This window comes from Oculina patagonica, chromosome 12 (genome assembly GCF_052425735.1).
Source record: "Oculina patagonica isolate OP01 chromosome 12, crgOcupat, whole genome shotgun sequence".
NCBI classification, from domain to species: domain Eukaryota; kingdom Metazoa; phylum Cnidaria; class Anthozoa; order Scleractinia; family Oculinidae; genus Oculina; species Oculina patagonica.
The window spans coordinates 21,145,533-21,159,327 of NC_135769.1; the positions used below are offsets into that span (position 1 = coordinate 21,145,533).

General features: G+C 36.7%; 1 protein-coding gene and 2 long non-coding RNA genes across 4 annotated transcripts; 1 reads left to right on the forward strand and 2 right to left on the reverse strand.

The window, feature by feature from the left end:
* The first annotated feature begins 229 nt into the window (after positions 1 to 229).
* On the forward strand, positions 230 to 1,493 carry LOC144633707 (uncharacterized). The gene is made up of 2 exons (XR_013567087.1): positions 230 to 914; positions 1,290 to 1,493. It is a non-coding gene; the product is annotated as an uncharacterized LOC144633707 (long non-coding RNA).
* A 735-nt stretch (positions 1,494 to 2,228) lies between these two features.
* LOC144633708 (uncharacterized) lies at positions 2,229 to 4,020 on the reverse strand. The gene is made up of 2 exons (XR_013567088.1): positions 3,326 to 4,020; positions 2,229 to 2,910 (listed from the first exon to the last, which is right to left on the reverse strand). It is a non-coding gene; the product is annotated as an uncharacterized LOC144633708 (long non-coding RNA).
* A 154-nt stretch (positions 4,021 to 4,174) lies between these two features.
* LOC144633690 (allatostatin-A receptor-like) lies at positions 4,175 to 8,510 on the reverse strand. Of its 2 annotated transcripts, none has more exons than XM_078492550.1 (2): positions 8,462 to 8,510; positions 4,175 to 5,297 (listed from the first exon to the last, which is right to left on the reverse strand). In XM_078492550.1, the coding sequence occupies exon 2, from the start codon at positions 5,275 to 5,277 to the stop codon at positions 4,396 to 4,398; it is 882 nt and encodes a 293-aa protein (XP_078348676.1). In that variant the 5' UTR covers positions 5,278 to 5,297; positions 8,462 to 8,510; the 3' UTR covers positions 4,175 to 4,395. The 2 variants fall into 2 exon arrangements, with proteins under 2 accessions (XP_078348676.1, XP_078348675.1); XM_078492549.1 differs by lacking the exon at positions 8,462 to 8,510 and adding an exon at positions 6,804 to 7,417.
* Positions 8,511 to 13,795: the final 5,285 nt, after the last annotated feature.

Here is a 13,795-nt window from a genome sequence, read left to right on the forward strand (position 1 = left end):
GAATCCAGGGGCTGTGAATCAGACCCGGTTACTTTAGAAATAGTGATTGCAATCATGTTTTATTATACAGTAATTTGTTTTACGTTTTACTTTTCTTATCTTGAAAATAATATTCTTATAAATGCTATCACAAGAAACACGCCTCTTATCACCACCCATAAAATTCAAATAAAAGCGATTTACATTATATTCCGACCTTTTTTTCACCTTGATAGCTTAATAACATATGGTGGGTGATTACCGTCATAATTAAACTTTGGATTATGTTACTTGTTATTGCATTTTGTTTTACAATAAGTTGCTTGTGTGTTTGAATTTTATGTTGGTTGTATCAATTTTCTGTCAGAATTCAGAAATTTTCGCCTAATCAAATTTTCGGTAACTCTAAACTTTCTAGTCATTTGAATTTTTCAGGTTGTGCCAGTTTTCGGGAACTATTCCAATTTCAGACTGTTTTCCAATGCTTTGCATCTCCGATTCGTTTTTCGTTTCTGGTGTATTTTTTGCCAGTAGTTCGAATTTTCGGACACATTCAATTTTCTGCTAGTAGTTCGAATTTTCGGACACATTCAATTTTCTGCTAGTTCCCGGCGCCATATTGGAATAGTAACCGCGCAGACATGATAGCGAGGCTACCGGTGACCCGTGGCTGAGCGTGAAGAGAGATTACAGTGAGGATTCGGCAATTAGCCCGTGTTTTTTCGCGTTTTTCGGAACATAAGCGAAAGTTTTGATTCTAATAATACTCCTTCGTCATCTTCTAAGATGAATGGAAAATATTGGGCCGCTTTTGGCTGTAAAAAAGGCGAGTAAACTTCTCAGGGGCTATTTTTCGCTGCGTAACAAAACACAAGGAGATCCAGTGAAGAAATCGCATCCATGGTGTAATCTGATAAGACGCCAGCATGAGCATGGTGAGGACAATTTTCTTCGTCTTTAAAGCAATTTTTCTTTGTACTAATCATTACAAAAAAGGAAATATACACAGCTCTCCTGAGCAAGTCGTTGGGATCAGAAAGAAAGGTTTTTAACATGCAATGTTTACAGAACTTTTGTTTACTTGCTCTCAATCACTGAAGTTGATGTTTAATAATACTTTACATTACACAATGCCCAATTCTTGAAAGTTTTCAGTAAAATAGTTATCCCAAATCAGGAATTATTCTCAATTTTGCAGACTTCTTTTTTATTTTATTTCTGAGTGTGGCAGTTTATTTTATATTGGTTAGAGCTGCTTTTAGGTGAAGTTATAAGCTTGGTTTAAATAAAGTTTTAATATTATCTCATAGGTAAAGAGAAATCCCAGCAACATAGATTGTGAAACATTCTAAAAGGAGTCTGCCAGTTGAAAGAAGCTCAGAAAATCATCTATTCAAGTCAAGAAATGGAAAATAACACAAGCAGAGGGCAATTTTTTAAGAATAAAAAATGTTTTCAGTTGAAATGACTGCATCAGCTACTAAGTTTTGAAATAAATCATTTGCAGTGTTGAATCAAGGTGTTTCAAAAAGCCATTTAACAGTTCCTGTTACTATAAAAAAGTATTACCAACCCAAACAGTATGGTAAGGATTATTATTATGAGATGCACAAAATGTGGACCATGTATAACTGACAATAATGCTTGCAAGTCTAAAGTTATATTTACAAAAATTGCCTGAGGGAATGATAAAATCATTGCTATACTTTACATGTCCAGGGACAACTGTATTTGTTCTTTGTCCTTGCCTTATTCTGGCCTTAAAGGAATTTTATTGACTATTTTGGAGAGAAAAGGCTTGCTTTTTCAATTTTTTTTTAACACCACATTCTCAGACAAAACAAATTCCACCCCTACACATTGACCTGGTGTGGGAGACGCGGTGGCCAATGGTTAGCGCACTCAACTCCCAGTCGAACGGCCCGGGTTCGAGTCCTGGTGGGGGAGCTGCGTTGTGTTCTTGGCCAAGACACTTAACTCTCAGTGCCTCTCTCCACCCAGGTGTATAAATGGGTAACAGCGAATTTACTGCTGGCATTCCATCCAGGGGGGAGTAGACCTAGTCGCTTAATGCTACGGAAACCGGGATAAGCTCCAGCTGTATGAGCCACTTGGCTCGGACACGGACTTTACCTTACCTTTTACAGATTGACCTGGAGGTTACAACAAGAGAAATTCCTCTTCCCCATTGATGGTAGAGTTTCATATGGACACCGAACTACAGCTAATCTAGCAGAGTTCCATCCAGCTTCATGATGAAGATTTTATTTATTTTTATTTTCTTTACTGTCTTATTTAAACAACACATTCATCTTAAACATTACATAAATATTTTCAATACTACATGCAGGACCTTAAATTTTATAGCTCCCCATTTGAGATAATAAACATTCAGAAAGTGTTTAAAGTATTGACATACTTTCTGGTTTCAGTGTAAAAGATTTATGGGTGGTTAACCCTTTACTATCAAAGAATGAACAGCCCCAAAACTTTACCAGGTCAATACATACACATGTACACAAAAGGAGATGTAACAGTAATTAAAATTTTTCCCTGAATTTGACCAAATTCTCTCATCTAGAGCTGATAGAAAAGTTGATTTTTAACCTCTTCTGGAGAAATAATACCAAAATGATGGGTTATCACTGATGGACGATTAAACTACCCTGACTGTAATGTGGTTGAGACCAAACTTTGCCTGAAATTCAACCAGTTTAAATTCAATGATGCATTATTCTCTTTGCAGATCAATCAGACTTTTCATCAGGTGATTTAATAGGGTGCAATAATACTCCTGGTTAATGAGAAAAAAGTTTTCCCTTTTCTTTTGCATTTTTATTTCTTGAGTAGATGTTTCTCTGTGCCTTCTTTTAAATAGTGACTTCCTTGTGTGATAATTTCACAATCCATGTTTACTGGGATAGTTTTCACCTATGAGACAATATTGAAAACGGATTTAAACTAAGCTTACAACTTTACCTAAAAGCAACTCTTTGTTATCAATAATCTATTTCTTTTAAATCTTATCAAAATACAATAAGCTTATATCAGACTCAAAATAAATACAGAAATAAAAAAACCGTAGGCAAAATTGGGAATAATTTCTGAATTGAGATATAAATTTAAATGGAGACTTGTCAACAGAAGGGCTTTCCTAGATATAAAATATTATCAAACAACTTCAGTGATTAGAAGCAAGTATAAAACAAAAGTTCTGTAAACATTGCATGTTAAAAACCTTTTTTCTGATCCCAACGACTTGCTCAGGAGAGCTGTGTATATTTCCTTTTTTGTAATGATTAGTACAAAGAAAAATTGCTTTAAAGACGAAGAAAATTGTCCTCACCATGCTCATGCTGGCGTCTTATCAGATTACACCATGGATGCGATTTCTTCACTGGATCTCCTTGTGTTTTGTTACGCAGCGAAAAATAGCCCCTGAGAAGTTTACTCGCCTTTTTTACAGCCAAAAGCGGCCCAATATTTTCCATTCATCTTAGAAGATGACGAAGGAGTATTATTAGAATCAAAACTTTCGCTTATGTTCCGAAAAACGCGAAAAAACACGGGCTAATTGCCGAATCCTCACTGTAATCTCTCTTCACGCTCAGCCACGGGTCACCGGTAGCCTCGCTATCATGTCTGCGCGGTTACTATTCCAATATGGCGCCGGGAACTAGCAGAAAATTGAATGTGTCCGAAAATTCGAACTACTAGCAGAAAATTGAATGTGTCCGAAAATTCGAACTACTGGCAAAAAATACACCAGAAACGAAAAACGAATCGGAGATGCAAAGCATTGGAAAACAGTCTGAAATTGGAATAGTTCCCGAAAACTGGCACAACCTGAAAAATTCAAATGACTAGAAAGTTTAGAGTTACCGAAAATTTGATTAGGCGAAAATTTCTGAATTCTGACAGAAAATTGATACAACCAACATAAAATTCAAACACACAAGCAACTTATTGTAAAACAAAATGCAATAACAAGTAACATAATCCAAAGTTTAATTATGACGGTAATCACCCACCATAATAACAAGCAGTTTTATAAAATTTGTGCAAACATATGTCTTTTCAACTTAACCTTATAGAAGCTCAACTCTTAACATCATATTTACACATATATTTAGCTAGCAGCTTCGCACTGATATGCTTACACTGGATTATGTATTATTCTGTTAAAGACCTTTTTAAGTAACAATAAACAATGGTGACTCTAGAATACAGGGTTTCTACTATTAAGCTAAAACATTGTAGAATGTTCTTTACATTACATGGATAAGTGACTTTGATTCTAGAACATTTTCGTTAAATGTTTTTGAAGCTCTAATGAATGGAATCCAGACAAGAACCTAATTAACTGATGACTTGATTCCAGGACGGTGTGTTTTGCTTTAGGTTTGCGAGTGGCAACTACTTGGGCTTGGGACAACACACGAGTGAAGCGAGACTCTTCCTGAACTGTTCACTATAAAGGGTGTACACCAGTGGATTGACGCAGGAATTCAACAGCGCGCTTGCTTTGGTCACGTAATACACTGTGACGTACCCGCCAGGAATCACGGGACTCATCACGCAAAGCACTGCGGGAGGGGTCCAGCAAGCGATGAAGATGACAGACACTGAAAGAAGCATCTTGGTGACCCTGATTCTGGACTGAGAAACAGAATTTGAAGAGGAGCCTGGCACAATATAAACACGGTTGCGCAGACACAAAATAATCTGTATGTTCAGATATCCCATGATGCATATCGGCAGCACTGAATTGCAAAATGACCAAGTAAGTTTATATGCTCGAGCTGTTGTGTAATCTGGGAAGTTCTGCACACACTTTTGACTTTCTGCATCGTAGGCCGATACTACGAGATTTGGCAACAACAGTAGGATTCCTATAATCCACACAATTGGCACCAACCACCATGACCTACCACGACTGAGCTGTTCCAGTGGACGTACGGTGGCGTGGTAACGCTCAAATGCTATCACCACCAGCAGATAGCTCGACGCTGCAGCCGCCACCCAACCCAGGACGCCACTGAAAATGAACTTGCACAGCAGGTCTCCAACAAAGCCACTTGGTTGCTCGACAAAGTGGCTCAGAATGCAAGGAGGAATGAAGAAGACGGCAACCAGTAAATCAGCGATAGCCAAGTAAAACAGAAGCCAGTTGACAGAGGTTTTCAAAGCTTTCTTCTTCAGTATTAAAAAGCAAACGAGGGAATTGCCTGCTATGTTGAAAGTTATCATGGCGGCGAGAAACACTACGTACACCAGGGAGGCTAATGAAATTGCCATCTTTTGAGTTGAATTCCGTTCTGAAAGACAAAGTGATGTGTTAAGTGATGATGGTAAATAAACTACTGTAAACAAGCAGAAACCATTGACTGAATTTTTGGAAAAATGCAATCTGAGGAGCACACTATTGATTGATAGAAGACGCTCACAACGCGTACGCACATTATAATTAATTAATTTTATCGATATTCCCAGTTTTCGGCAACTGTATATTATTAAAACAATAACATCGCTCGAAAGCTATCGAGCGGACTGTAGCATAGGATTCGGAAATCATGGACATTTGATATAATTATTCGTTTCAAACTTCCTTCTGAAAGGAAATATCCGGATCGTATTAAAGGAAAGTGAGCATTTGACAGATTTCCCTAAGAAGGAAGTAGAACTGCTGAAGATACCTTTTGTTTTACTTCAATTCTCAACGTTTTTTAACTTCTCGTAACACCAAGACGCCTTGCCTCTGTGTTGGTATTGTAAGAAAGTTGGGAAAAGTGGTTCGCGAAAAGAACAAGTTGAAAAAACGCCGTGGGTGACGATAATTCTTGGTTTTCAAGTGACGTCACCACCGCCGTGTTGGTGGACAGGAACAAACCATTTCTTATTTTTAGCTTCTTTTGTCTTGCGATTGGTTGCAAACCATCTACAGGCGACGGCTATAAATTACGCAAATATTGTGAAATTTCCGTCTCCCAAATTCTCTCACGTACCTGTGAAGCCAGAAATAAATATTTACGTCGGTTTTAATGCGTTCGTCTTCTTATGATGATGAATGTGTCATATCATTTTCAACTTAGCATTAGGTGTGACAATATTATGACCAAATTCAAAATCAATAAAAGGACAGACGCATTAAGCAGTCATCAATATGTCTTCTTTTTATAATAGAAACAAGCCAAAATGATCAAACCTAGCCTTCAGACGTGAGAAATGCTTAAACTGCTAAAGAATGTGAATTTCATTTAGCCAAAACAATTCCGAAAACGAGAGTCTCATTAACCTCAGACAACGTGTAATAAATCGAGTTTCAGATGTGCCAATGAATACGCGAGACATTTGGGTTATTGCAAAACTCGGATCTAGTATCATTTTGAATATTGATTACACCCTCCGTTTAAAACGAGGATTGAAAGCGACATCGTCTTTTCGCCTTTGGGAGGCAGCCTAGACCGGTTTTGTCTCTGTCCATCACTTTGAGAATAAAAGAGTGACGAGAAATATGCTATCCCTGAGTTGTTATTTTATGAAATACGTTTGACTTTAAAGTGATTTCTTCCTAAAAATCTTTCCATACTGCACATTTGGGTGTTGCATGGAAACGAAATTGAAGGTTTAGTATTCATTTTTATGCTCAGTGGATTAAAAATGAAATTTGTTGATGCAAAAGATTAAACATTTCAGTTTCAAGTTATCAATAGAGTAAGGTTTTGTGACGATTTTGTAAATTTATTGTACTATGTTTGCTTTTTCAGACTAAATCTCGAGAAATAATGTAGAGCTAGTTATAAAATTGAAATAAATATACTTACGAAGCTCCCTTTCTTTGGTTTTCGCAACCTGCTCTGTTTAACCTGCTCTGGTTAACTTATGTTTCCGCTTTTGATCTTCATATATTGGCAAAAAAGCCTCATGGATGAGACATTTCGCAACTGGTTTGATTAAAAAAATCAGGTGATGCCTCAGTGGTTTTCAGAGAATGCCACAGAGACACAATTAATTGAATTAAAACTTACTTTAGGCCTTTGAAGATAACACGGAAAAACCAGTTGGGTTTTATCAATTGTCAATATCAGTAAAGGTTTTCGTTCGAACGCAAATCTAAGATTCAGATATGTAATTGATGCCCACTTTGTTTGATATAGATCTGGTGACTTTTTACTGTAACAGACGTGTTTGGTGACTTTCAACTGATAGGTGACGAGGATAGAGCAAACTATAAATGTCCTGATGCACAACTAAACTCTCACAACTAGAATTCAAAGAAATGTGCACCATTAGTAAGAAGATTTAATATTTTGTGCATGTTCTTAAAACAACAGACGAGATAACAACGTTTTTTGCAGCTAAGTAAATAATGTTTGATATGTCAAACTTGTGTAAATTCACCAGTAATTGTTTTAGCACACGTGGTCTTTAGCTTTCATTTGTAATCAAGAGACTTGTAGAAAACAGAAAATGATTAAAACTAAGTGAACATGCTGCCTATTTAGAACCGGCTATGTGATCAATATTTTTGTCACATGGAGATTGATGAAAAGTCCGATATCTGATATTTTTGATATTTTTGCTCTGCTGAGTCTTGAATGGACTATTCATGTCTGGGTTTTAAAGTTATATGTATTAACCTGCTCTACATCAGAGCGAAAAACAAACATTTTGTAAAATTCTCTTTTATACCAATCAACCAAGGTTTCTACTGACGTCCTAGCTTGATGCGTTTCTTTTTTGTTAATGGCATGGTAAAAACAATCGACTGCAAACGCCAATTTTATTAGGTAATTTTAAGTTTTGGGTTTTAGTTTTGTCGTGGAAAAGTTAAAAAATAAAGACAGACAACTAGACACTGTTAATCTTTAAAGATTACGTGTAACGTAATAAAAAAAATATAAGCGCTGGGAGGAGCAACATACATGACAACATCTTAGTAATACTTAATGTGTTTGATACACATTTGGATACTGCAAGCTTGGAAAAACATACCCCCTCAAGTGATTCCACATAAAAGATTTGCAAAAGAATATCTTAGGTATGATTATTATTAATTCTAAACAATGAAAATGTTTCATTTTTCTTTCTACGACAGATCAAATTCAACACACCATGTAGATGCAACAAATTGTCAATACAAGACGGATTCTGAAATTCTATGTAAACTAAACAAATTTGCTATGTTGGACTAGATACTGAGAATTTAAATTTTGTCAATTTCAGAGAATTTTTCGTCTGAACACACTTTAAACCAACGAAGCTAAAATTATATGCTGTAGCTAAACAAAAAATTATGTTTTGCGCATTGGGGAACTGCATTTAATTAAAAAAAAAACATATGTTAGATGATGACATAAAAGAAAAAAAGAAGGTTTTCATATTCTTGTTTACGATTTAAAAAATCAACACACATAGAAAATAAATGAAAAAATTGCCAACACGAGATAAATTCTAAAATTGCAAAGTTTGAAGTACTCACAGAATGTTTTTCTCATTTTCAGTCGACCCTGCTCGCTCGCTGGTTTAGTTACTGTGTTAATCTTCAATCGTATAATGGCTTATATGTAATAGTTACATATTCACCTGGCAATCAAAACAGGTGATGCGTCTGTGAAATTAACATGCAACGCACGTAAAGTCACAGATAAAATGAATTAACCCTGAACTTCCGCCCTCGATATTTGCATGGAAAAGGGAGTTGAGTTTGTGAACTTCCACCCTTATTCCCCTTCTTCGTGAAAAAAGGAGTCGAATTTGGTATTTTCAAACACGTTTTTACCATGACAAATATAATATTTCATCTACTAGCCCAATAAAATATCGGACTCCACCGTGTTAATTTAATAAAATATTTTAATAGTGACGGGAATTGAGCAAATAATCAACCAGGATATTTTTAGATTAATGGGGTAGCTGTAGTCAGGTGTCGATATTGTAAAACTGGTTTGTCATCGACTCGTTTGAAAACCAGTTGAAACATATGTGGTAGAACCAAATTCTCACAACTTACATTACAAGAAATTTATCGCAATCAATAAGGAGAGTTATAATTTTGTTCAGAATGTTAAAAGACAATAACAGAACGTTTTACTTTTGAACCTGAATGATGTAACATTCAAGCACATTCTTAAGTCATTTCTACGTGGGTTGTATAGTTTATGCTTGCTTTCCTGTAGTTATAAAACAGAACATACTGCCTACGTTAAACTAATGCCCGAGGTAAGTCTTTGATGTTATTGTTATGCTAGCCCTTACTAGTCATCAAATATCGAGATCCGTGTGTTGTTATATAACTTATCTTGGTTCCAAATCATTGTTAAAAACCTTGTAAAGTTCTCCTTAAAAAAACAACAACAAAAGTTCGAAATTTTGTCATTTTTTTTTTCAGTTTTTCTGTCTTATTATTTTTTCTGTGTTTTGTTTTGAATATGAGTTAGTTATATTAAAATGGAATGATTAAAAGTAAAGACTGCATGCAATAAGGCCAACACAGCAAATCAAAAAATAAAAAAATTTCAAAAGCAGCAAAGGCAAACAGAACCGTGTAAATGTGCCAAAAGCGTTCAAAGGGATCTAATTCAAGTCTCCTGTTTGATGGGCGACCGAGACTGTCTTATTATTTTGTAAGTTTACAGCTCAAGGGCGCTTTTGTCACCCCTCCCCCTAACAAAGTTCCAAAACATAGCCTAAAGTGTGCCTTTTCCAACTGAGTGTCGAAAGCAATTCGCAATTGCTTTGGTTTTGATTTACAATACTTAGTGTTATGTCAAGAAACTCAAATTCTTATTTAAACAGAAGAAAAAACAATTGTGACCCGCTCGCGCACGTTTTCCCGCGCTTCGTGCCGGCTACATGCTTATGCTTCGAGATTTGATTGGATCACTGGATAATTTTGTGTCCTTTGTGTCCTTTTTGAACATGCTACAAGTCGTCACGTCCTTAATGTACTTTCAACAGAATTTCTAAACGCCGATATTCTGCCCTTTTGGACAAATACCAACACGTGAGTTCAGCCTAATGTTATCTCCACGATAAAAAAAGAGAAAGTCTCAAATGAGGCACTGAAAACGAATACCACCACGTATATTAAAGCTTATTTTCTCTTCGGATCAAGCTAAACCAGCCAGTTTGAAACTTGAAACGTACAGCTTAGGAAATTTTGGAAAAATGCCAACACGTGGATTCAGCCTGATGTTCACTCCACGTTCAAAACACCCGAATAAGGAAGTGTCACACGAGGCACTAAAAACGAAGATTTTCGGCCCTGGCGTTGAAATACCACAACGTATCTTAAAAATTATTTTCTCTCCAGATCCAGGCAAACCAGCCAGTTTAAAACTTGAAACGTACAGCTTGGGCTTTTTTTTTTTGAAAAATCCCAAAACGAGTTCACTCCAGGTACAAAAGGAACCGAAAAAGAAAGTGTCAAACGAGGAACTGAAAACGGCTATTTTCGGCTCTTGTGTTGAAATACCACCACGTATCTTAGAGCTAATTTTCTCTCCAGATCCAGCTAAAACAGCCAGTTAAACAATTAGGGCATTTTTGGAAAAATGCCAACACGTGGATTCACCCTTATGTTCACTTCAGGTTCAAAAGAACCAAATAAGAAAGTGTCACATTTGGCACTGAAAACGAAGATTTTTGACTCTGGCGCTGAAAACCACCACGAATCTTAAAGCTTGTGTTCCCTCCAGAACCAGCTAAACAAACCAATTTGAAACTTGAAAGGTACAGTTTTGGCCTTTTTGGAAAAATACAAACACGTGGATTCAGCCTAATGTTCACTCCAGGTTCAAAAGAACCGAATAAGAAAGTGTCACATTTGGCACTTAAAACGAAGATTTTTGACTCTGGCGCTGAAAACCACCACGAATCTTAAAGCTTGTGTTCCCTCCAGAACCAGCTAAACAAACCAATTTGAAACTTGAAAGGTACAGTTTGGGCCTTTTTGGAAAAATACAAACACGTGGATTCAGCCTAATGTTCACTCCAGGTTCAAAAGAACCGAATAAGGAAGTGTCACATGAGGCACTGAAAACGAAGATTTTCGGCCCTGGCGTTGAAATACCACAACATATCTTAAAGCTTATTTTCTCTCCAGCTCCAGCTTAAACAGCCAGTTTGTAACTTGAAACGTACAGTTTGAGCCTTTTTCAAAAAATACAACCACGTGGATTGAGCTGATGATCACTTCAGGTTCAGAAGAGCCGAATAAGAAAGTGTCATATGTGGCACTCAAAACAAAGATTTTCGGCTTTTGTGTTGAAATACCACCACGTATCTTAAAGCTTATTTCTCTCCAGATCCAGGTAAACCAGCCAGTTTGAAACTTGAAACGTACAGTTTGGGCCTTTTTGGAAAAACGACAACACGTTGATTCATCCTAATGTTCACTCCACGTTCAATAGAACCGAATAAGAAAGTGTCACATTAGGCACTGAAAACGAAGATTTACGTCCCTGGCGTTGAAATACCACCACATATCTTAAAGCAGATTCCCACTCCAGATCCAGCAAAACAAGTCAGTTTGAAACTAGAAACGTACAGTTTGGGCCTTTTTGGAAAAACGCCACCACGTAAATTCAGCCTAATGTCCACTCCAGTGAACAGACAGGAAGACGACTCATCTTTGAAAATTTTTATTTTAACTTGTTTGAGCTTCAAACTTCCAGTCTTGAGACAGAGTTGGCTTTATACGTGATGGAAGCACTATTTTTTGCGATGTAAATCTTGTTATTTTTTTGCACATTCGCCAGGAATTATTTTAGTGTGCGTGGTTTAAGCCTGCATTTGGAATGTACTGATGACACTTGTAGAAAATGATTAAAACAAATGAACATGCTGCCTACGTTTGTCATGGACAAATAAAAGATCCGATATCTAATGGCTTTGCTGAATTATTTACTGCATGTGCGATGAGTCATGGAATGTTCATATCCACCTCCTGTAGTAGTTTATATTTACCTGCTGTGAGCATATATACTGTTATAAGATTATATTTATATATTACCCAGAACGTAAAAATCCCTTATTATTGAGTTTTCTGGTAACTAGCAACTAATTACCAGAAAAAAATGATAAAGCTGAGACATCGGTACAAAGCTTTGTTGATAAGTTAAAGTTGACCATTTGTTGTTTAGTAAAAGAAATTACTCGGAGATACTAGTAATTTTGGGTACTTTGTTATTTGAAAGCGAAATAAAGGTTATGCATGCTCGGTTGTTTTTTCTGCCATGTAGTGCTGGGGCAATATTAAAAAGTTGTGTCTGTAATACCGGTCTGGCCGATGTGGCTTGTAAAATAGATTTCGCTCATTTCTTGTGTGTTGCAAGACTGTCATGTACTTATACTAAAACCACAATTCGCTTGACCGGATCATTCATTTTTTTCGAGTTTTTAAGGATTTTCGGGTCACCCGAACGAGCGCTCGTAACGACCACTGTCAAGGCTTAAATTTACCACAACTTTGAAAATTAATCAAAAAAGAACTAACAACTTCTGTACCAAACAAACACCATATTATGTCTTTTTAATTTATCACACCAACTTTCATGAACGTTGAGCTCAAATCAAGCCAGCAGCAAAACATTAATGACACCCCTATCGCACACCTTAATGAAACACGTGAAAACGACTCAGATTCAAACTTTATTTTTAAAAAAGTGACGCGGTCTATTTCAATCAAACCAACGCAGCCGAAAGGTAGATGTAATAGAAAATGTTCCTATAGAAAAAACCTTCTGGTATCGTCTTAATAAATTATTTATAGCTGCATAAACTTGCCCAATTTCGACGATCTTCATGTTTGCAGCCATTTTGAGGGACTCGTCAGTAACAGGCGTTTCATCAACTGGCCTTGCATACATACATTTCATTTCTAAGTGGGCTTCAGTTTGTGCTTCCTTTGCAGCAGTTAGATTAAGAACTAGTAAGACCCCTCGTTTTTTCTCCTCAGCTCGCGCGGATCTACACGCTGCACTGAATTCGGCTGTAATTTTAAGCAATTTTCTTTCCAAGATTTTGCGACATCTGCATTTATGATTCAGATTTTTGGATATTTTTTTTTGGAATTTTCGTAATCTTAAGTGACACTGATATACATTTAGCGAGCTCCGCCCTACCTATGTCTGAGGTTATAAATTCCGTTAAAAATTAAAAAGTTCTAGTTAAAGATAGTAATCTTACGGTAGCAGAGAGTCAATTTATAATAGATTTGTCATCATTAGCTGGAACTCGTTATACCATGGTATATTCTGTAGTTGAACAAAAATGATTGGGCATTACCTTACACCCGCTTTCAGTGTTACGTCCATAGCTATCTTCCTACAGTCCATCTTGATAACTGAACCTCGGGAAAAAAGGAGAGGGGAGAGGGAAGGAACACGGAGGGGAGGAAGGTGAGAGGGGAGGGAGAGAGGGAGACAAGACAACTGTTCATCCATCTTTCTCATCGTCTTTCGACATCGTCTTTCGACATGCTGTTTGAAATGAGCCAATCAAAACCGATGCATACCGTTGTTGGTTTCATGCAAATGAGCCCACAAGTTCAGAAGGTCATGCTAGTGGGCTGGGATTGGCGGATTTCGATCCGTCTTGATCGTTTAGCATGTTGAAGATGGTGTCGACAGAAAGCCGCTATGCACGTAACACTGGAAGCGGATGTGAATAACAGATCAACTGTATAATAAAAAATGTTATCGCATATTTTAACAGTAAAAATTGTATGTATTTAAGACCTGTGTTACAGCTAAGTTTCTGTTAATTTTTAAATATAACTATGTCATCAGAGCATACCTTTCCATAAGAACTT

Bases quoted from the DNA above. Each gene is read 5' to 3' on its own strand.
- LOC144633690 (XM_078492550.1), bottom strand. From the start codon at position 5,277: ATGGCAATTTCATTAGCCTCCCTGGTGTACGTAGTGTTTCTCGCCGCC.